This window comes from Pocillopora damicornis, chromosome 13 (assembly GCF_964200805.1).
Source record: "Pocillopora damicornis chromosome 13, jaPocDami1.2, whole genome shotgun sequence".
In the NCBI taxonomy this organism is placed as follows: Eukaryota; Metazoa; Cnidaria; class Anthozoa; order Scleractinia; family Pocilloporidae; genus Pocillopora; species Pocillopora damicornis.
In genome coordinates, this window is record NC_142682.1 from 12,583,745 (window position 1) to 12,607,342 (window position 23,598).

A 23,598-nucleotide genomic window follows, 5' to 3' on the forward strand; every position below is an offset into this window, starting at 1 on the left:
TACTTTCCTTTTTTTATGGGTGTGTTGTTTTATTTCTTGTTTTGTTTTGTTTGTTTGTGTTAGTCTGTATTTGTTTTTGTAATTGTCTTGTAAACGCTTTTTTGTAGAAATTCCTTAGTATAGAGTTGCGCATCCTTTCCGTGTAGTTTACACGTGTGAGTTATAATAGTAAATTAGTAAAACAGCGGTTTATAGTATGGCCTGAGCCTCAGTAGGCAAATCGATATTATCATATATTTTCCTGCCATTGAAACCGGTGACCTCCTCCCAAACCGCCTTGAGTTCCCAAAGTATCCGGTACATGATGGCCGGAGAGACAAATAGGGTTTCGCTTTCGATACTATTCATACCTTTCTCCGTTTTTTCAAGTCTCGCACAATTTTCATACTATTCAGTAAAGGACACTTAGAATAATGGGCATGATACAAGGAAAAATCAATGGCTTTGATGTCTTTTTTTTAAATATATCTTTCCAGTGTACCATGCGTGGCTGTCAAGTTTGCAAAGTTTGAAGCAAAAAAGAAAAAAAACCTTTAAAAAGCTAAAAATCAAAAAAAGAAAAACAGCCAAATAAAAAATCTGGATAGCATATTCATCACAAGGGAATCATCTTGAACTCAACTAACTAGCTATATCAACTAAGTCCGATTTGACGAAACCATAGCAAACCCATCGTTTATCAGTCATGTAGCCGAAGTAAAGTCCGCTGCAAGTCGAGAGTCAATCCGTCCGTCTGTCCGTCCATCTTTACGTACGTCTTTCTGACAGCCCTTTTGTCCATCGTTTGTTTTGCTCCTTCATTCATTCCTTTTTTCTTTCCTCTCTCCTTCTCTTTACTTTACGGTTAAAGTTTTGTTCTTGTTCCAATTAGAGAAAAGGAACCAAAACCAATAAGGCTGGTAATCAAAGATCATCTTATTTTCGTCAACTTTGCTTAGCGCTGAAGGAGACCCACAGAACAATGGAGGAAGCAGGTAATTTTGTCGTCTGCTGTTACTCGCACATGAAATGTTTTCATGTTATTGGTTTGTTGACGGATAAAGTTGATGTAAAACTTTTTTTCATATGCAAGGGTATGCTTTTTCTTAAATTGTTTCCGCTAGCTTCCTGGAGAATACGAAACGAAAACAATGGGATGATTTTTTACACGTTATAATGATCTGTTACAAAACAAAAACAACAATAGAATCAACAGAAGCAACGGAGTTGAAACCGAAGCAAAACCATGAAACACAAAACAAACGCTGAAGAAAACAAACTATCAAACTCTAAAAACAAACATATTGGCTGCAAAAATAATTATCTAGTGGGGTGGTAGTTGAATCACCTTATCGTATTTTGTTGTTCTAGTTAAGAAGTGTGAGGAGGAGGCGAGAGAAGAAACAAATGATAAACAGCATGTTGATAATCCCTCAGAAGGAGTCAGTAGTTCATCATTGCGCGTCGAAGGAGAAGATGACGTTAGTTAAATTTTCTTGTTCTTGATTAGATATTTTGTAATATTTTGTTCCATCGTACACGTATGGTCTCCAAATTTAGACTAATATTTTCGTCTGAGGTACATATTCTAATCTTGGCCTTTTCCTCTCCCCTCTCTCTTTCTTCCCTTAGGACCCGACCAAGGACCAAGAAGCAGAGTTCGTACTCGAATACATTGAGAACTTTTTCGAGGTTGGTTCTAGGTTCGTAATGTGGCAAACATTGCATGTGTCAGTACGGCATTCAACGAGATACAAAGTCTGGTTAAGCGTTATGACCACTTAGGGTGCTCCAGTTTCTCTCAGCAGCTCCTGGTGAAAATGTTGGCTATATTTCGTGTCCTAAAAATCCTACAAATCTCCCGTGTGCTGAATATCTAGATGCACACACGTTGGTGCAAAAAGCAACTGGTGATAAATATACACAGAAAACTTACACCAGCACTCAAATGAGCATGTTGTATTTAGTAATTTACCGGCAAACTTTCATTCAGCTACCATTTTTTCTTCTGAAGAGAAGGTTGAATCCCTAATTTGTCACGTATAGCTGGAGTTATACTTCAATAATGCTACATCCCATGTTATAAAGACAGGCACCTCCATGGACACTTTCAAACCGTAATTTCCCTGAACTTTACTGTCTTGAAATTCTTATTTCTCACCGCGTGATCCAGGTAAACTTGAACCACATCCTTTTTCTTCATAAAGTTATTGGGGCACTGCTATATTTTACAGGTTTATGAAGCGGGAAAAATAGAGGATGCTGTCATGTTGGCTGCACATTCCCCCAAGGTACAAAACAACGAGATGAAGTAATTTTTGTGTAACCGCCAGGCCAAGGGTAGCATACTATTCAGTCTTTTTCGTTCTTGAAACCGAAACGATAGTATTTAGTCAAAATGGAAGACGCCACACCACATCGATCACTGACGAATGTCACATAATTATGACTATTGTATACGGCAGGAATTAGTTATAAATGTCGTGTTAAAAAGGGTAAGGAGCAGTAACTATAGCGTAAGACATTTCTTTAAAATTTTGGCCCAGAGGACGCTAGTTCAAAGACACCTACATTTGTTTACTTCTAAGGGTGTTTTAAGGTCGATGGAGACTCTTGCAAAGTTTGAAGAATACGATGCAACTCATATAGGCAGGTAAAAGTTACATTTGATGGCGTGTACTTGAAGCTATAGATGAAATCCACATTGTGCTGGCAAGTCCAAATAATCAATTCTTTTAAAGAAAGAATGGAAAAAATTGTTATTTTCTGGAGTTTTGTGAAATGTATGATGATTTGGGATATATTCTCTAACCCCGGCCGTACTAATGTCTGCAAGTAAGTAAATGATTAAAAGACATTTAGAGTTACGATTTTAAGCTCTTTTTGACGGAACAATGTTAAACCGAAACTATATTTTTCAAAACCCAACCTTTATACAGCTAATAAAAACGACGATGAGAACCAAGGGCGGGAAATTGAAAAAAAACAAAAAACAAAAAAGCACGTCTTCGTTGAAGTTAACATCTGTTTGGTTAAGTTTTTAAAGCTAGTTTTAAAGCGTAATTAAGCAAAGCCAACGTAGCCCTTGATCACAAATTGAGCACTCAGTCATAACTCAATCAAGACACGCTGTAATGGGAAATGGTGCAGTAATTTTTATTATATATTACAATAATTAATCATGTTCTTGCCTATTTTCATCGGTCATAAATGGCCCATTTCCGAATTACCTTTGGCCTCTTTTTCACCTGCAAATGAATTTCATTTTCACGCTAATGGTTGAAGGCCAGGCCTCGTTTTGAAAGAGGTCAAAGGTAATTTGGACATGGCCTATTCATTGCATTTTTTTTAACCTTCTTTATCATTCAGTTCAGTTTTGATGTCCTACTGGGAAGCTCTTCTTCCAACAGTTAGCACTGGCTGTAAAAAACCATCTCAGTGGGAAACTTTGGAGTGTGTCAGATGTGTCTTAGCGAGAGGTGCGTGAAAAGGCAACCTTGTTGACACTAGAGTCCCTCAATCGGCACGTTTTCGTGCGTCATCGATCTTTGTTGCAGGGCATTGTAAATATCTCTTTGTAAATCGCCTTGGTGTGTTATCCTTTGTTAGGAAACTGAAGCGTTATACATTGACCTGAAAGGACTTGCATGTTCGTTACTCGCTGATTATTTGGTTCTAAACGAAAAAGGAGAAACGAGACAGCAATCCCTGTGGATGCGGAACGCTCAGCTCTCTTAACTCAGGAAGTTGGCCCTAGTTTCTTCTTCTTCATGCCCCCCCCCCCCCCCCAGTTTTTTAATTCAAGCTTCAGATGGCATGTTGATTAGTAATGGTAATAGGAACGAATGGAGTCCAATTCGCTGTAATAATTCGCGGTCGTCCGATTTTGTTAATCACGTGTATGATTACAGACAGAATTGAACGATACGAAGTCCTGTCACCAATTAATCATAATCGTTACAATTTCCGAAAAAAAAAACAAATACATTTCGGAGAGACAATGCCTAGAGTAAAAAATACTTATATTTTGGAAATTCCCCATTTTTTCAGGATAAGTACTTGTTGCTATGGTTATTGTGATCAAATCTGTGCTTTGTGAATTTAGCTGAGTGGACTTAGTTTGATTGGCTGCTTCAACTGTCCGATTACAGGTGTCCAATTGCAGCCAACTGTCCTATTACACTGATCGATTATAACTGCACAGAATGGTTAGAGAAAAATTAGGCATCAAATGCACCAATCACATTTGAGGAAATTGTGATGGTCACAGTGGTTCTGATAAATCTCGTAACAATACCTGTTCCGTCTCCTTATTGTCTCCTTAATACTTGTGTTGCCACTTATTATTATTTTTTCTCATTTGCTATACTAGGGAGAACTGATCTCCTTACTCACTGGATTGCACAGAATCAGGTAAACCAAGAAAACCGAACTTTTTTTAAAAATAATTTGGTGATAAGGTCGAAACTCTCTCGCATGGTACTTGATGAGGGTGAAACCCTAGTCAACTATCCACATAGAATTAACGATTAATGCTGTTTAAGTTTAAATCCACCAGCTTTTTAAAACTAAGACTTAACAGCAAGACAAGCTCTTTTTTATGTACTTTTTTTTATTATTAGTTTTTTCTATTACAACCTGCAGTGTAAGGCTGCTCAATATCACGGAATCGATAAGAGAACAAATGGACCTTTATTCTCTCCTGATAGCAGGTAGCGTTACTTATCAAATTGCAGCTTTTGTAACGGAGTGATAGCACAGTTTTACTGGGCACACTTGTTTGTAGGCCGATTAACGCTAACCCAGGGTTGAGTTTTAATCTGGGTTTCTTTATTTCTTTCTTTCCAAACTAAAGCAGCCACACCCATAATGATGTCCTTAATAAAATAGTTTCAACGCTGTTTTGATTGGTTAATTGCTCTGTAATTTCTGCTGTGCCTTTCCTTTTGACAGTTAACTCTCTCTGAAGAGGCTGGAAGACTGATATCTGAAGCTTGCAGATGCCCGAACAGGTACAAGCAACGCCTTAATATAATTTTCTGCCAAAGAAAACTTTCACTAAGAGATGATATTAAACGTTAATAGATGGGAGTTTACGCATGCCCTTTTTGGTAACGAGAGAAAACAAGAATTCAACAACCGCCTTCTGTATACGAATATATACTTGTTTTACTTTCAGTTAGATTGTAAATGCAAAAACAAGAAGCCATTTTAAAATTTCCCTCTACAACGAACAACAGAAAATTTGAATTTTATTTTTCCTGGTGTACTTAATCAATTTCATGATTAGAAACAAGAGTTGTTGCCTGAGAATTGTCATCCAAATGACCAATTAATTGAAATAATAGACAGGAAACTTTATATTGTGTCATTTTGCATATTGATATTGAATTACTTCCTGAAGTTCGTTTTGTGATGTGGTGCCATATCTAAAAAGGCACACATGGGATGGAAAAAAGTCAAGGACTTTCTTTATAAGTTTAATACCTCATTAAATCAAGAAATGATTTTTGTATAGAAAGTTATGTTGTGTCTACTGTTTCGGAACCTGAGATTGTTGTAGATTTTTTTGGCTTTTTTGCAATAATTTGTTATGCACTGTTTTAATAGATTTACATGTTTGACTGTGTGAGCTACGTGGTTCGAAAATAGGAAAGTGGACAGGATGTCCCACAGACTTGCGTGTCGCAATTGCTGATGAACTGTTCGTTTACTAATTTGCTTTCGTTGTTCAATATTGTAGGGAAAGAGCTAAAATTCTGACTTCACATCTGGTTTTTCCACCACATGCATCTTTAGGCTAACTGGGCTTATTAGCATAGGGGAAAGGGAAAAATGAGGGTTTGAGTTCATGAAATTGTTAATTATATCTCATTAAAAAACCATGATTAGGATATTTTTCTTTATTTGACGAAAGAAAGCAAACTTCATGAATTGTAAGCATAGTTTTCTTTTTGGAGGCCTAGTTTTCAATTCAGTGAAACAATTTTTAAGGATTCAATTAACAAGCATTACCTTTTGAAGTTTAGCCAGCATAGTGTCACATACTTAAATTTCCTATGTTTATTTTCCGTCTGCTGGGAATGAAACTGACATTTTAATAAATGTTATAGTACTCAGATATTTTGGTAAACTGGTTTTTAATTTGAATCTGATGGTTAGGTTTTGATGAATTTACCACTACAAGATTGTGTTGATTATGAGAAGTGAATGAGAAATGCAAGTACGAGTTTATTCTATCACGAATTTTATTCTCAAGCGTTTAAAGCTTTTGAATAGCGACGATGTTTTGAAAGGGAGAACACGCCAGCGGTTAGGCAAATAATTTGAATAAACTTAAGAAAACGAATTTTAGATGAAAGAGTTAATGTTAAACTAAAGTGCCTTTATAAAGTTCACTGCATATCAAGAAAGTAGGTATCAGCCATGCCCATGCCGTTATTTGTGGCAAACTTGTAACTATCCATATTTAACATAAAAATGCCATAAAATATGTAAGGTCACGTTTAACTCACTTTCACGTCATTTTTTAAACATATAATTCAAGGGAGCACGTACCTTGCAATGAAACGGAATTAAAAACCCTACTCGTTGACGCCCAAGATCACGTACCGGGGTAGATATAGCTTTAAAGATTTAAACTTTGTGAATTACTAATGAAAAATATTTTTCTTCCTTAACAACTGGACTAAGTCCAAAACTCATAACTTCTCACTAGCTAATTACAGCTACATAACTCTCTAAGGTTGTTGTAAATTGTATGTCACTCTCCTGTCAAGTGGGTGGCAGATAGTTGATTTACTAGTTCATAATTCTACATTTGATTGCATGTGCCCTAATTATCATTGTATTCTAACAGGGTTAGAAAGCTTTTAATAAAAGATAGACAGATCTAGAGTAATTTCTTCGTAACAGTATTTTCCTTCCAAAAAGTCACACCGAAACAGAAATATATTATTATATGCTTTTCCTCAAACAAAAAAGATTTCGTCAAAACAATGTTGGTTTTTTTTTAGCAGGGTAGCCATATTTAAGCAAATAATGATTATTTTTCTCTACTATATTGAAACAGTTGCTCTGTCAAAAGAAAACTTTCGATAAGAAATACAGGTCTGTTGGTTCCGCATGGTGTGTTTAACTAAGAGCATAACGTGAACATTAATATTCAGAATTTTCTTGTTTCAAGTTTTAAGCCACGCGAGCAAACAAGGAAATAGAACCGACCACACAAGTGGCAAATTTAGACAACTTGATCGAGCGGCCTTTTGACATATTTGCTTTTTACTTATTTAGCCTGCATATTCAATTTCCTTGATGTTTAATCCCGCATGCAAAGACTGAAAGGCGTCTGAAAAGTCCATAGACATATTTTTGAGGATTTTTTAAGAAATCTGCTTAGCCCTCAAGCAGAAATTTCATTGTCTAAAAGAAAAGATGTTTTCTATCCTCGATGCAACATATTTTAATCGGTTTCGAAACTGAGAAATAAACGCTCAGTTACCTCAAGCTCAATGGCAGGTGTAAATGCCGCCTTATGTAAAATTAACGAAGTAACCCAAATCCCCTACCTATCGTAGGCTGACAGATGATTGGTTTTACGCTACACATTTTAGTAAACGGCTTTGTAAGTTCAAGAGGAGCCGAAAGGAAAGCTCGAATCCGTTCAGATGCACAGCAATCGTGAGTATCCGTAGGATGTGGTTTGGGACTATTTTCGATCCAGTTGACGAACATGATGCTTCCTTTCTTTTCACACCTACAAAAGTCATATAACTGTCAGGACAAAAAATTAAATGCGGAAGCTCACGAGCATAAATACAGGTGTCCTCTAATCATGTAATAATAGTCAGCTTTGGTTCAGCAGCTCTCTGTAACCAAAAGGTGTTCTCCAAGAAAAATAGGCTCTCGTTTAGAAAAGAAACATGACAGGGAATGGGTCTTACACAACGGACCTGACAGCTTTCGAAAGTTACTTCCTTGCTAGCGTGAACGTTTTTTTTAGTCTGTGCGGTATCTTGGGCAATGTGCTCGTTATCGTTGTGATAGCCCGTAGCCGGCAACTTCACACCGTCTCTAACACGTTCATAACGAGTTTAGCAGCAGCAGATCTCCTTGTTTGCGTCGTTTCGCAGCCCATGAACGCGGTGTTCCTGTATGGGTTGCCACCTAATACAACATACGGCAACACGCGAAAGATGTTTTCATTTGTCTCCCTTTTGGCATCAATCAGCAACTTAGCTGCCGTGACCATCGATCGCTACGTCGCTATCGTTAATCCAATGCAGTACCAGCTCAGAGCCAACTTCAAGAGCGCCTCTCTCCTCCTCTGCGCCATTTGGGTCGTGTCTTTGGCGCTGGGAATACCGAGCGGTTTCGTACGATCTATTCAACATATCACGGTGTACTATGTAATTGCACTCTTGTCCGTCATAATTCCGATCTATGTGCGAATTTATTCAATCGCTCGCAATCATGCAAGGCTCATCGCTAAGCAAGGGGAGCATATCAAGAGAGATTCAAAAAGAAAAATTGAAAAGGAAAATATAGCAGCAAAAACCATTGGGTTCGTCATAGTCGTCTTTATCATTTGCTGGTTGCCTTTGCTCATAACTCCGATGATTTTCCGTCACAGTGAGAACAGCCGCATTGTCAGAAAGTCTTTGAAATGGGTTCAGACTCTCGCTTTATGCTCGTCAGCCTTGAACCCTGTTATTTATAGCCTGAAAACGCAGATTTTCAGAAAGGAATTGAGAAAAGTTTTCAGGAGCGCTCTGAAACGACATTCTCGGGCAGACCAACAGATAACATATGTCTAAAAACTCGTTTGCAATTAAAAAGGGATTTTCCCTTAAGTTGATTTTGCTTAAACCATTATTTTGTCGCAAAAAACTGTCTCGATTGATATACATGCAAAACTGTACATAACTTTTACTTGAGTTGTCGGTGAAACATGAAATTCGTCTAGTCGAATGACACCAAACTTATTCGTTCGTCGTTCTTAGAAAGCAATTATCGTATTTCAACGATGTTAGGCTTTTATGTTTTGTAGATTTGGTCGACTCTTAGTTCTTTACGTGGCGCTCTTGGTACTTGAGTCATATTTTTGACGTCTATTTGAGTGGCTGTTGATTAAAGGTCACTTTGAGAATCATCGCTAAAAAATATGTATGAAAAACATTTAGAAGAGTAAACACTCAAAAAGAATATTTCCTCTCTGCCTTTTGTGTCAATCACCCACCTCTTTCTCTGCAGGATAGCCTTGTGAAATGTTACCCGGCTTCTCTTTTAAGATGTTTTGTTTCTTTCTGACTGCATATCTTGTTCCGCGATTAAATATGCATCATGCAAGGAAGTAAAAACGGCAATTTTTTTTTCAAATGTTTGGAGATTTGCGTAACTTTTGTTTCTTTGGTTTTGCTCCCTGGTCTAATAAAGGTTGCCTTAGTATACTCCAACATTATGAAATAACTACTGAAGGCTTTCAATAGTACAAACTATCCTAACTGACTTATAATTATGATCGAGGCACTAATAACACATATTTTGATCTGCCCATCTTTGATGCAAATCGGGCGAAATTTTTTTAAAATTTAAAAATTGGTTCTCAGTCGACTCTGTTGAAGGCCTAAATGTAATAACTGTCCGGAATGTAATAAAGTCCTAAATGTAATAACATCTGTTGAAGGCCTAAATGTAATAACTGTCCTAAATGTAATAAAGTCCTAAATGTAATAACATTTGGTCCTAAATGTAATAAAGTCCTAAATGTAATAACATTTGGTTCTAAATGTAATAACATTTAGTCCTAAATAAAATAAGCCTCCAATGCAATCGTATAACTCCGCCAGTGCATTGTTGTTATAGCGGACATCCATATTGAGATCTTGAAGTGACAGCTGTTGCACCAAAAAATCCTCTGACCAGTATTCATGTCACATATTGCGGGCTCGTTGGTATTAATCAGCGTCTTCTTATTTGCTAGACTTAAGTCGAGAAGCATTGGCTGCAAACCGTTATACTGATAAACAATTAGCATCAGATGACAACTGGCTAACAATGAGTACGCTGACCTATATCTCTCCAAATATCACTGGCTCAGACTCTTAGGTACAATAGACTTTGAAAAAATGTGAATACGTAATACTTGTGTGATGAGTGAGCGAGTTAACAAGTCATCAACCAAAGCACAAACTTGTATAAGGAGTCCTCTGACTTGTAGGACAATTTGCAGGCTCGAATATACATTTTTTGAACTTGGGATTCCTTTATGGCTTCACTCCACCTCGATAATCAGTTCATGTGCCATATAACTATAAGTGCAAACTGATGAGCTTTCTTTTTTCATTTATTTATTTATCTATTCATTTTCTCCCCTCTCGGCGGTGAGGAGAGATAGAGACAAAAAATGAAATAAAATCGACTTGAGATCGACTGTAGAATATATGTTCTCTCTTGACCAAACTTATTCGGTCAAGATGGCTGGATATTAACCTTGCTCTTTTTCTGCGTTTTTATGGACCCCGACTTCGTCTCGGTCCACAAAAACGCAACAAAAGAACTTGGCCAATATCCATCCATCTTGACCTCACGCTTGGTCAGTAACGCATATATATGTTATTTGCCGGCTGGGAGGTCTGTATGGTGAAAAACTGTGATCGAGGTCTTGAAAATACAAGACCGAGGTCACAGTTTTTCACCATACGGGTCGACCCTTAGCCGGTAAATAAAATATTTATTTTTTTTAAACTTGCCGAAATTCTTTCCGAAAGAACCCGAATGATTTAGAGCTGTAAATACAGCAAGATCTTCCATAAACTGAACAATTTTTGAGCGAGTAAATGGTAGTTAAAATAGAGGTGATGCAAATTAAAGAGAGATGCCTCACCGAAACATTTTCATTTCCGTAACAACGAAGGTGACTTAAAAGGCTTCCAAACAGACTTTGAAACATTAGTTTTACACAATCTGACACCTGCCAATTAGAGAGCGCGTAAGAAAAAAAAAAGCGTAAGAACATTTGAAAAACAACGGAACTAGTTTGGCAAGGACTGTCACGACAATGTTTTCTTCAAGAACAGTCAATGATCAAATGGAAAGTATTATTCACTCTCATAGACGATTCATTCATGTACGAAGATTTACCTCTGTTCATTAAGTAAACGGCGAGGAAAGTAATTATAAATTCAAATTTTGAATTTTGAAGTTGTGAGAGTTTGCTTGTTTGTTTGCTGCAATGGCGTGTGTAAATCTGGTCTTCCCTCCACAAAAACTAAATTCGAATGGCACACTCCAACGAAACACACGAGGATTCAATGCGGCCTTTTCTCATTAAATTCTTTCAGTTTCTGTTGTGCAATTTACAGTACAAATGTCCAGATTGAACGGACTTGAAAAGACTCACCGAGAGCGTATATTTGTTGTAGAACTTAAATTAAAACTTCGCTCGCTCTTTCACTACGAACAAATTGTTTGAGAAAATTCAGATATCAAATGAATGAAAGTTCCATCATTCAGTTTAACTGTAACCAAATACTTTACGTTTTAACTTTCTATGTACCTTTTGTGTACGATTAAATTTAATTGCAGACGGTTTTAAGGCCGCTTGTCAACCAACGTTATGACACTATTGCTTATACAAATTCATTCTGAAACCAATATTTTTCTGTCAACCAAAGTGGTTTGAGAGAGAGGAAAGAGAGGATTCATAAGTTATTTATCAGCCTGAGGTAGTGACCGACGTGCTTGCTCGAAAATACTGCCCAGCCGGAAAAACGAGATATATTTATGAAAAAAAAAATTTAAGATGTACTCAGCGATTCACGAAAGCGTTACCGTGGCCCGTGGGCAGAGATAGGAAAATACTGACCGGGTAAAGAACCAATCAGATTGCAGGATTTTTACCGTGCCCTCTAAAAAAAAAAAATGAACATATTTCATGCAGACCCATCCAAATCTGGCAAGGGAAGACAGTCCAAAAAATTCACTTCCGAGTTCGGAATTTGTCTTACGTATGGGTCAATGGACTTCCTTTTCCTTGTAATTTGGTTCATAAAGTGTTAACTTCAGCACTGATCACACAAATTTATCGTCAAAATCTGTTGCACTAAAGAGTCTGAGCCAATAATATAAAGAGAGGTATTGGTCAGCGTTCTTATTGTTTTCACGTCTGTCAATTTGATGCCAAAAGCACATCAGTATAGGGGTTTGTGGCCAATACTTCTCGACTTACATCTCTAGCAAATAAAAAGACGCTGATTAATATCAACGAGCCTGCAATATACCAAATATTGGTCAGAGGATTCCTTGGTGCAACAGCTGTCACTTAAACATCTCACTGTGAATGTCCGCTACAACAACAATGCACTGACGGAGTTAAACGATTGCTTTGAAGGCTTATTACATTTAGGACCAAATGTTATTACATTTAGGACCAAATGTTATTACATTTAGGACCAAATGTTATTACATTTATAATGGTAATTGAACTGAGTGGAGTGCAATTTGGGCTGAAATCATACGCGTGATTCCAAAATTGAACGAGCGCGCAGCGCGAGTTCGATTTGAAATCACAAGTATGATTTCAGACCAAAATTGCACAACACGAGGTTCAATTACCACTTTATTACATCCGTTTTGAAATCGCCCAAATACAGGACTTGGTCAGTTCAAATATTTTATTAATACAATACTGAGCTGGTTTGAAATTAAATTCATCCATTCTTTGGGAGGAAAAAATAAGAGTTTTGGAAACAAAAGTTGCAAAATTTGCCATATGATACTCCATGTCTTTCATCTTCCTGCAATATGATCGGTTACTTTAAACAAGCCTTGAAGTCTGATTGGTTGTTTTGTTTTTAGTGTAGCCTCCTCACTGGGTGGGGAAAAGATGCGATTTAAAGCAAAAAATGGTGCAATTTGTGAATAAATCGCACCAATTAGAGCCAATCAGATCACAGGGACCATCAGTGATTTCAAAATGGGTGTAATAAATAATGGTAATTGAACTGAGTGGAGTGCAATTTGGGCTGAAATCTTATGCATGATTTCAAAATCGAACAAGTGCACAGCGCAAGTTCAATTCGAAATCACAAGTATGATTTCAGACCAAAATTGCAGGACACTAGGTTCAATCACCACTTTATTATGTCCATTTTGAAATCACACAAATACAGGACTTAGGCAGTTCAAATATTTTATTGATGCAGTACTGAGCCAGTTTGAAATTGAATCAATCCATCTTGCAAAATTTGCCATATGATATTCTTTATCTTTCATTTTCCTGCAATTTGATTGGTTACTTTAAACAAGCCTTGAAATCTGGTTGGTTGTTTTGTTTTTTTGTAGCCTTCTCACTGGCTGGGAAAAAGATGCGATTTAAAGCAAAAAATGGTGCGATTCGTGAATAAATCAAACCAAATAGAGCCAATCAGATTACAAGGACAACCAGTGATTTCAAAATGGGAGTAATAAAGGTCTTTATTACATTTAGGACCAAATGTTATTACATTTAGGACTTTATTACATTTAGGAAAGTTATTACATTTAGGCCTTCAACATGTGTGGCATGCATTACCAGCAAACAGGATGGCCGATGACGCTAACACTATTTCTAAGATTCTTTCTAAAACTTCATTGGGAAGTTTTCCAATGTGACATTCGTCATCTCCTCTCGCCGCAAATAAGTCGATGTCTACATCTGAAACAAACTGAACCTCCATCAGCTTATCACCATCATTCGCTATACCATTGTCGACTTCATTTTGCAATTCATACTCTGTCTCGTTTGTTCGGCTTCCAAGAGTAAGTCCCTTAGCTATATCTGTAGCAATGTCCGTGTCGTCACCAATGCCGACGATACTGTCAAGTCCAGTTTTTGCGTCAGAGTCACCCATTTCAAAATCAACGACGTCCTGCTCTATGTGCATTTCATTCGCATAATCCTCGGGAATTTCTCCTTCTCCTGGGTCATTTGCATCGTATTCTTTTTCACTAGCGTCGTTGTGATCCGCAACTTATTCCAAGCTCACATAGTGTTCGCCTTGGTTCTCAGCAAGATGTCCAAGGTACCGGTAGCTGCTGAAACACTTGCTGACGGACTGAACACATGCTGCCCACCAACTCCTAGAGAGGAAACTATTTGGATATCAATATTATACAAGTTTGCTGCTGCATACAGCGTAATCTGATCCCCATAGGTCCCATCTCGCGCCATATGAGTTATATAATCGTCTCAGCAAGTGAACTCATCATCTGCCAAATGCTCCAAAAGTGGGAAGCCATCGCTATCGTACGGATTACTTTTTAAGTACTCTACTATTTCTTTCCTCATGGTTTCAGGAGATCTCAAAATGCCTAGTCTCTTTGCCTGATGCGATTGGGCAGCAAATTGGCAATTGCCATCTCCAAGAGGATTGTAAATCAATTTAAAACCCTGATCTTCAATAGCCTTTGCATAATCGTCTCTTCTCATAGGTATGTAATACTTTTTGTAGTGGTCAATTTTCTTCTTTTTAGACAGCTTGGCGCATTTTTGTTTCTGTTTTTCTCGCTCTAGTGTTAGGCTTGTGATATCGTCCACGGAGACCCATTTCCTTTCTTCCTTTCCTGAAAGCGGTGAGGTGTATGAAACCTTATAGGTATGCAACTTGATCTTACGTTTCTCGATACGACCCTCCGTCACATGCCGTTTATTCGATGGTTTCCCTCTCAAACGTATATACACTTTTTCTCCGATGCTGTAAACCGAGGGCAGATTTAAGCGAAGTTATGCTCACTGCATCCGCTTGTCACATCTGCTCGTGGCTCTTTTTGCTTGCTTTCGTAATTTCAAAGTTTGCCGGGAACGCCGATTACGGTCATTGTTAGTTGGGCGAACCCTCCCAGCACTAGGAAGGATTTCGTCTTGTAATCTGCTTCGAATGGTGTTTTGTAAGCTATTACTTCCTTAGGGTCGTTATTTAGAATTCTTTGATAAAGAGGGAGCTGTTTCGCCCAGTTTACACCGTCTTGACCCATTTTTTGAAGGTCATATTTCATCTTGGATCTTAGTGTCCTGTGGCAACGTTCCACCTTGCCTTGTGATTGGGGATGGCGCGGGCGACTGTAAATCAATTTTATATTCATGCGATCGCAAAGTAATTTCAAAGCTTTCTTGGACTCCCCTCCTTGGTCGCACTGTATTATTTCTGGCGATCCATGTTCCATATAAATAGATTCCAATTCACTTGCAATAACCTGGCTTGATTTGCTTTCCAAAGGACGAAGCCAAAGGAAACGGCTGAAAACATCAATCACTGTTAGAACGTATCTGTACAAATGTCCATTCATCTTCACGGATTCTCTTTTGCTCATATCCATCAAATCTATTTGGTGCCTAACATGAACATCTCTGGCTCTGATAGGTTTCAGCTTCGCCTTAAATCAATTAGTATACCGTTAAAAAACGGCTCACACGATTAGTTGTACTCACATCTCGGAGAAAGCAAGGGAACAAATTTTTGCGTGAGTTTTTGGGGACCGGGACATCATTTACAGCCTTCAACATAAACAACCATTTTTAATGTTCATTATAAATCACTCGTGTGACTGTTTCCGGCCTTATATAAAACGTATTCGAGCAACAAGTATGTGCTAAAAAGACCTGTTGCTTATTTCGAATTACAGTACTACCTCTTCCATAGGAACCTTTTTCCGTTCCTTTTAATTTTGGAGCTCAAAAATTTTGCGTCATTGAGCTCGTTCATGACATGCACCAGATTTTTGTTAAGTGTCTGTTTTGTGATTGGCAATCTGAGCCGGTGATTTTGTGATGTTGTACTGGTCAGTAGCTTCTTTGCATTTACACCTGTTAAATGTAAGTCACTGAGTATATAATTCGATGGAGACACATGCAATACCTTATTCGTTTGTCGGATTTGTTGCAGGCATTTCAAGATCAGGACAACATAATTGTCCCACTTTTGTTCTCTCGAGGAGAACAATTATTTTGTCCATATTCATATACTCAGGGAGATATTCGAGAATTTTAAAGTAACAACACTCTAGAGTGCTGTCACGAGATCCGAATTGGTAAACAAAATGTGCATGCTAACAAGGTCTATGCAGGCATGGAAAGACAAAAAATTTGTAGCCCAGCCTGCAAATTGTCCGACCTACAAGTCAGCGGACTCCCTTGTTCAAGTTTATAATTTGGTTTATGACTTGTTAAGTCCATCACCGATCACACATGTATAATGTTATCCAATTCAGTTTTCCAAAATTTATTGTACCTAAGAGTCTGAGCCAGTGACATATGAAGAGGTTTTGGTCAGCGTACTCATTGTTTTGTCAGCTGTCATTTGATGCCATTTTTTTTTACCAGTATAACGGTTTGCGGCCAATGCTTCTCGACTTATGTCTAGCAAGTAAAAAGACGCTGATCGGTATCAGCGAGCCCTTAATGAGACATGTATACTGGTCAGCGGTTTTTGGTGCAACAGCTGTCACTTCAACATCTCAATTTGGATGTCCGCCGTAACTACAATGCACTGAAGGAGTTATACGATTGCATTGGAGGCTAATTACACTTAGGATCAAATGTTATTACATTTAGGACTTTATTACATTTAGGACCAAATGTTATTACATTTAGGACCAGATGTTATTACATTTAGGACTTTATTACATTTAGGACAGTTATTACATTTAGGCCTTCAACAGACTCCACGATATCTGTACGTTGATGACTGATGGGAGGAAATTAAAATAATCCACCTACGGAATTTAATGTGTGGCTATACAAAAAAATTTTTGACATATCATCAAATACGACTAGTCTACCTTTTAGAAATGCTCATCTGAAACCTTCATGGACATTTTGCATAGCTAAAGCTCAATTTTTTTTTTTTTAATATTCCGCATATGCTAACCTGAAAATTCTGATCACGTATACATATGTAATTAAATGATGGATCAGTCTTAAACCAGACATTGATGACAGTTTAAGTAAAGTTATTCATGAATTTTACTTATCAACTAAGGAATTGATTCCCTACTCGAATCTTCTATTCCAGCATAACCTAAATTATCCGTAATCTATTCACTCTTACGGAAAATTGGCAAGAAATTGAGGTTCGTTATTTCATCACAGTTTATTTCGGTGGTCCATGTACCATTTTAAGAGAGTGTTTCTGTAAGAGCGGTCCGGTCGATTTTGCTTGAGACACGGATTTCGCTCGTTTCTCGTGTGTTGTAAGACATTCATGTACCTATACTAAAACCACAATCAGTTTGATCGGATCTCTTTATTTTTCAGAGTTTTACGGAAATTAAATTTCACTCGAGCGAAGGCTTGTCGTGACACTTTTCAAGACTTTAATTTCATACAACTTTGGAGGACAATTTACAAAAAACTACGGAACTCAGCAAAAAAAAGAATACCACAGCCATGTATATTAACTCTATCTTATCTATCGAGGCGACTTTCGTAAACATCACGTGTCAATCAAGGGAACAGGAAGACTTGAATGACACCTTATCAGTTCGCCTAAATTACACACGCCAAAACCGATCAGATTCAAGGTAAATTTTTGAAAAAGTGAGGCGTTCTTAACTGATCCAACTAACATAGCTAGGAAGTAGGTACCATAGAAAAGGTAACTACAGAAAAAAACTTTGCGGCCCGACCTTTACGAGAACTTTATAACTCCGTGAACTACGAATCAAATAACATAACTGCTTCATCTTTGCAGTAATATCACGCTGGTATTTTGATTTTCCGATCGACAAGAACGGTGATCAGAATCGATCGGTTTGTTTACCTCATAGACGTGACCGCTGACCAGCTGCTGAGTGAAAACAGTACGGTTCAGTGGCGAGGGGCGGGGTGAGGGGTGGGTGCGGGCAGATTATCAGAAGATTTTTGGGAACATCCGAACATATGCATTAAAGTATCATGATAAACATTAGGATTCTCAGCCTTAATGCGAAGGCATGCTTCGTGTTGCAACACACCGGAATTGAAAATTCGTCGTAAAATCGCACGAACCTTAGAATGAGTGCAGGCAACTTTGACTTCTGGCGAGATTAAGTGGATTGTTCAAAGGACCCCCTGAGATTTTTTTCAGGACTATAACTGAGATTTGTTAATAACTATGATAATCGTCATCATTAGCAGACGGTGCTTTTTGCCCATTGTTGTCATCATTATCGTTATCACGCCGGAAGAAGTATAAAGCCGGCATGTCGCCTTACCTAGCTACAAAAAAAATTGTTCTCTCTTTTGCTCCCCTTGGATCCTGGAAACTGTTACTATTAAGACGATCAACAAGAAAGCCTTTATGATTATTGAAACTTTTGATTAACAGAATGTAAGAAAAAATCGGTGGGGAGAGTTTTTCGCGTATCTTATAATCTGAAGGATAATTTTAAATAAAACAAATAACACTTAATTCAATTTACCTTAGTTGTCTCGTGTTTAAAAGTGGCGTTTCTGGGGACCGTAGATTCTTTTCTGATTCTTCTTGTCTCAGCCAAGACTCACTATCATCAACTTTTTTCTTGTGCTTCTTACGGCATGGGACACAGATAGCTGAGGTAAGCGATTGCAAATTTCTCAGTCAAAGTAAAGCCCAGTAGCATCCATCAGGAATTAAAAACCGACATGCACTGTTTACTTTTATTATTCTTAATCAAATAAGGGGTGTTTTAGTCTGCAAATTTAATCATACTGGTTAATGAGAATCATACAAACTGAGGAAAACTGACCGCAAATAATTGTGAACCGTACGCATGAGTAAGTATATTGCGTTGTCAGGTGATTTGATCTTCTACAAAAACATTATTGATTATCAACCAAGCAATATTGTACATATTTCCATCTGTAATTAAAAGCACTTACACATAGATCTATTTTTTTTCAACGTGATGTGTACTTAAGTACCTTTCATCTAATAAAGAATTTCTTCTCTTTTCGAGCAGATATGTCACGTGACAAAAATAGATAACAGAAAATGTTACTGAAGACTACCTGATTCAACTGGAATAATAACTCCAAACAGCTTCTAAATGTCCTGAGGCATATGCAAGGTAATTATATCTCTGCCTTGGATACGCTTCCTGACACCATCATGATCAGGATACTGACATGTTACCTTCTCCCCAGAGTGTGGCGATGTCTATAGCAAATCCACATTTTTTTGTTTATCCTCCTGAGCGAGGTGAAATCTTTAGACAGGTGGCAGCTTATCAAATGATGTTTTACTTCGTCATTGCATTCAGACAGTCGTACCAAACCACTTAAGCCACACGATGAACCAAAGTTTTTTCCATCTTTGCTATTCAAAAAGGAGTCCTGAGACATAATGAACGTCTCGCTAATGAACGACTTCTTCCTGTACTTGTAATTGTTTCCAACGCGATACAAGTTCGGGAGATCTAAAGGAACTCACTATAACTTTATATATTCGATACGATTTCAATTTCCGCGTCAAAGGAGAAGCCTATTGTAATTCGTGAGTGGTCAGTGGTTACGCTCGTGAGGTAAAGAATGGGTTTGTGACTTTCTCACTCAATTGAAGACTCGCGTCACTCTTATGAAATGGTTGAACGGAATACAGACTTCAAGCAGTCTCTTATTTTTCTTAAAGATAGTGAGGTCACGCGTATCCTGTGAGCATGGAGAAGCCGCGAGACGCGAGACTCGTATCTCGCGTCTTTGCCGCTCCACGCTCTCAGAGTTGGGCAAAGACAAGACAAGTTATTTCCGGTGCGATACAAGAGGTTCAATAGTTATCTCGATTATCTAAACACATTTATTTACGTGGTAAAGATTTGTTTTTAAATCTATGAACTGATGCTAGTCCTATTTGGAACGAAATGCATTTGAAATAATGCAACACGAAGCATGCCTTCGCATTAAGGCTGAGAATCCTAATGTTTATCATGATACTTTAATGCATATGTTCGGATGTTCCCAAAAATCTTCTGATAATCTGCCCGCACCCACCCCTCACCCCGCCCCTCGCCACTGAGCCGTACTGTTTTCACTCAGCAGCTGGTCAGCGGTCACGTCTATGAGGTAAACAAACCGATCGATTCTGATCACCGTTCTTGTCGATCGGAAAATCAAAATACCAGCGTGATATTACTGCAAAGATGAAGCAGTTATGTCATTTGATTCGTACTTCACATTCGAGTCGAAGCTTGGGTGGCACAGGTTATTTCCTGCGGTGGAATCGACGAGGGGAATTCAGAAAGTTGTAGTGTTTGAATTGTTGGAATAAATGGTCGCATGGGGATGGTAAGTTTAACGAACAATTTCATATTTTGCCGCTTGAATTGAAAGTAAAGTTCATTGAATTGCTTTCGTATGTATTTCTGACGGTTTTAAATCTACCTGCTTGATTTATATCGGTTACGCTTCATGTTGACAAGTCCCTCAAAATGGCAGCCAAACTTGGAGATTACCAAAAATTAGGTAAGTTCACGGAGTTATAAAGTTCTCGTAAAGGTCGGGCCGCAAAGTTTTTTTCTGTAGTTACCTTTTCTATGGTACCTACTTCCTAGCTATGTTAGTTGGATCAGTTAAGAACGCCTCACTTTTTCAAAAATTTACCTTGAATCTGATCGGTTTTGGCGTGTGTGATTTAGGCGAACTGATAAGGTGTCGTTCAAGTCTTCCTGTTTCCTTGATTGACACGTGATGTTTACGAAAGTCGCCTCGATAGATAAGATAGAGTTAACATACATGGCTGTGGTATTTTTTTTTGCTGAGTTCCATAGTTTTTTGTAAATTGTCCTCCAAAGTTGTATGAAATTAAAGTCTTGAAAAGTGTCACGACAAGCCTTCGCTCGAGTGAAATTCAATTTCGGTAAAACTCTGAAAAATAAAGAGATCCGATCAAACTGATTGTGGTTTTAGTATCGGTACATGAATGTCTTACAACACACGAGAAACGAGCGAAATCCGTGTCTCAAGCAAAATCGACCGGACCGCTCTTACAGAGACACTCTCTTAACCGTCGTTACCCCTTCAATGAAATCTACTATCCACGTCAAACGAATCACCGGGCTAATGGGTCTGGGTTAATGCCAAACAGAAAGTATAAATATATTTGCATCTAGTGATCAGTTGACTGATTTAAAAATCAAAATGCGTAAGAATTTGCTGATCAATCTTCAGTTCAATTGAGGCGTTTTTTTTCCTATTCAACAATGTTTTCATGAGCATGGTGTGTGTATGTGTTTACTACCTTCCGTGGTAGCCTCCGTGGAAATACTTATGAAGATAGCTGAATACTTCGTTTGAATTACTACCTTAATAACCTAATATTTGAAGTTCTTTTACAGACAACTTGAAGGTTTTCTTCTACTGATGATTTTTTTTTATTTTTTAGTTAGCTTGTTTTTGTGTTTGCTTTCGTCTGTAATTCTAAGTTTGACGTATTTAGATCATCTTTTTAATTCTAACTAAACCTGCCATTTAGGAGTTTTTTCTTGTTTTGTTTGTTTTGTTTTGTTTTTTTTTTTTGCACTTACTGCAATGGACACCTTAACTCTGGGGATGATATCTGGTCAGTGAAGTGCCAGTTACAATTATATTTGAGGAATTTTAGCCCGTTACTTCTCTTAGTCGCTGTTCCGGCGAATGCTTGGTCATGAACATTAACGCCGTTCGTTGGGACAGTGGAACAAAACATTGCATGCTAGAATTTAAAGTATTAACTAATTAATATTCGAATCGGTCATGTCAGTTGGTTAGTTGTCGTTCAGCAGTCGCAGAGTTCGGACAAAAAAAAAAAAACAGTAAGTTTAGTTGCTGCGTTTTCGTTTTCGAATCTTGTAATAGTTGTAGAATTTATCGTCGAAACACATTTTGGTTCCTTCGAGCCGGATTAAGTTACAGTTCATTCTTCGAATGGAATCGAAAGACGGATCTAAAACGCCCTCGAAAATCGGCAAAGAGAACATCGAAACATGGACCTCGCAGCAAATCGAGTATCTTCATCGGAGAAGGGCAACGTTCAAAGGAGCCATAACGAAGAATTCAAAGAAGGCTAAGGATATTATTAGCAAGAAAGGTAGCACAACGGTACTATTAACCATAAAGGAAAGAGTTTTTCAAGCATTACAAGATGCCTTACAAAGGGATGATGTGACTAAGGGAGCAGAATCAGAAGAATGGTTAGACAATTAGCAGAGCGAAGAAGAGGACATCGCCGACTCTGTTAGGGAGTATTTAGAAAGCCGTGTAGATGAACTGCCATTAGTAATAGGAGAGTTTTCCGATGCAGTTAGCGAACTTGACGACATGGAAAGTCGGAATCGTCTGATGATTCGCTAGTTGTCTTCACAGCACAGAAGTTCGTCGAATTATTGTCGAAATCTGCACAGTCCAAAAGGAATAAATCAGCTCCTAAATTCAGCAATAAAGATTATGACTCGGTAGAGAAAGGAAGTGAAGAAGACGAATTAGACAAAGACAAACTCGACTCGAAAGAATTTGACAGATTGTTCAAAGGAATCAAGAAACCCGCCTTAACCGTCTTCAGTGGAGATAAAGACTTTTATCACGATTGGAGAGCGCAATTTGAAATATTCGCGAATCGGATGAAAGTGCCAGCTAAAACCAAGATGATGATTTTGAAAAATTCTCTATCTGGCGAACCATCACGAGTTGTTGAGCGGTTAGGATACACATCTAGACAATATCGAACTGCCTTGGAGAAACTTGAGTAGAAGTACGGAGGTGAAAAGCGACTTTTATAACGTCACCTCGAGGCCATTTTGTGTGCGTCTTCTGTCGAAGAGATTAAAGGAAAGGAGTTGGAGATTTTTTCGGATCGTTTAACTGACGTTGTGGCTAAGATTGAGGATAGCGACCGGTATCAAGAGCGAGCAGGAGTATCTGCACTTTACATCGCGGTGCAACAAAAGTTACCAGAGTCTCTTCTTATCGTGTACTAAGAGTGGTTGTTCAGGAAGTCCAGGAAGGCTGGACAGAGGCAAGTTGTTTGTCGCATGGATGTCGAAGAAGTTAAGGAGCGAACAAGGAAAAAGAAAGAGATTGAATGACGCGATGCTTGCTGGGCCTAAACTTCAACGAGATGTCTTGGAGATACTTCTCCAATTTAGACTGAGACGTGTCGCCCTAGTAGCGGACATCAAGGAAATGTTTTCCCAAGTAGCCGTCTCTTAGAAAGACCGCAAGTATCACAGACAGAGCTTCCTCTTATCTCGCCCAGTTCGTGCTTCGCAGCCACGCCTAAGACTTTAAAGAGAACTACCCTGCAGCGGCTATGGTCCTGCAGCGGCCATGGTCCTGCTTCGAGATATGTACATGGATGATATCCTGCACTCAGAAGAAACTGTCGAAGACGCCTTTCTCGTCCTTTAAAATTTGACAAAGGTCCTGGGTGGCGCTGGTTTCTGTACCCAAAAGTGGTAAGAAATCCCACAAGTGGGTCGAGAATGGAGTAAAGCTTGAGAGCTCAGAACTACCAAATGTCAAGACATTAGGAGTCCGTTGGAATGCGAGTGAAGATGTTTTCACGTTTGTTGTCAAAGAAAGCAACCTGTCCTTTTACACGAAGCGAGGCCTGTTAAGTCGTATTGCCACACTGTTTGATCCATTGCAGTACT

At 38.2% G+C, this 23,598-nt stretch overlaps 2 protein-coding genes across 2 annotated transcripts in view; both read left to right on the forward strand.

Moving 5' to 3' along the window:
* Positions 1 to 23,598, forward strand: part of LOC113675113 (clathrin heavy chain linker domain-containing protein 1) — a 49,566-nt gene that overhangs the window by 8,713 nt on the left and 17,255 nt on the right. Inside the window, exons 11-18 of the mRNA XM_027191650.2 lie at positions 872 to 974; positions 1,351 to 1,460; positions 1,612 to 1,671; positions 2,214 to 2,270; positions 2,568 to 2,632; positions 3,349 to 3,458; positions 4,352 to 4,392; positions 4,933 to 4,991. Coding sequence (XP_027047451.2) covers positions 872 to 974; positions 1,351 to 1,460; positions 1,612 to 1,671; positions 2,214 to 2,270; positions 2,568 to 2,632; positions 3,349 to 3,458; positions 4,352 to 4,392; positions 4,933 to 4,991 — 605 coding nt within the window. The remainder of the gene's footprint in view (positions 1 to 871; positions 975 to 1,350; positions 1,461 to 1,611; positions 1,672 to 2,213; positions 2,271 to 2,567; positions 2,633 to 3,348; positions 3,459 to 4,351; positions 4,393 to 4,932; positions 4,992 to 23,598) is intronic.
* LOC149035541 (melatonin receptor type 1C-like) lies at positions 7,763 to 8,924 on the forward strand. Its single transcript, XM_089191959.1, has one exon. It carries the CDS (start codon positions 7,902 to 7,904, stop codon positions 8,793 to 8,795), a length of 894 nt encoding a protein of 297 aa, XP_089048085.1. The 5' UTR covers positions 7,763 to 7,901; the 3' UTR covers positions 8,796 to 8,924.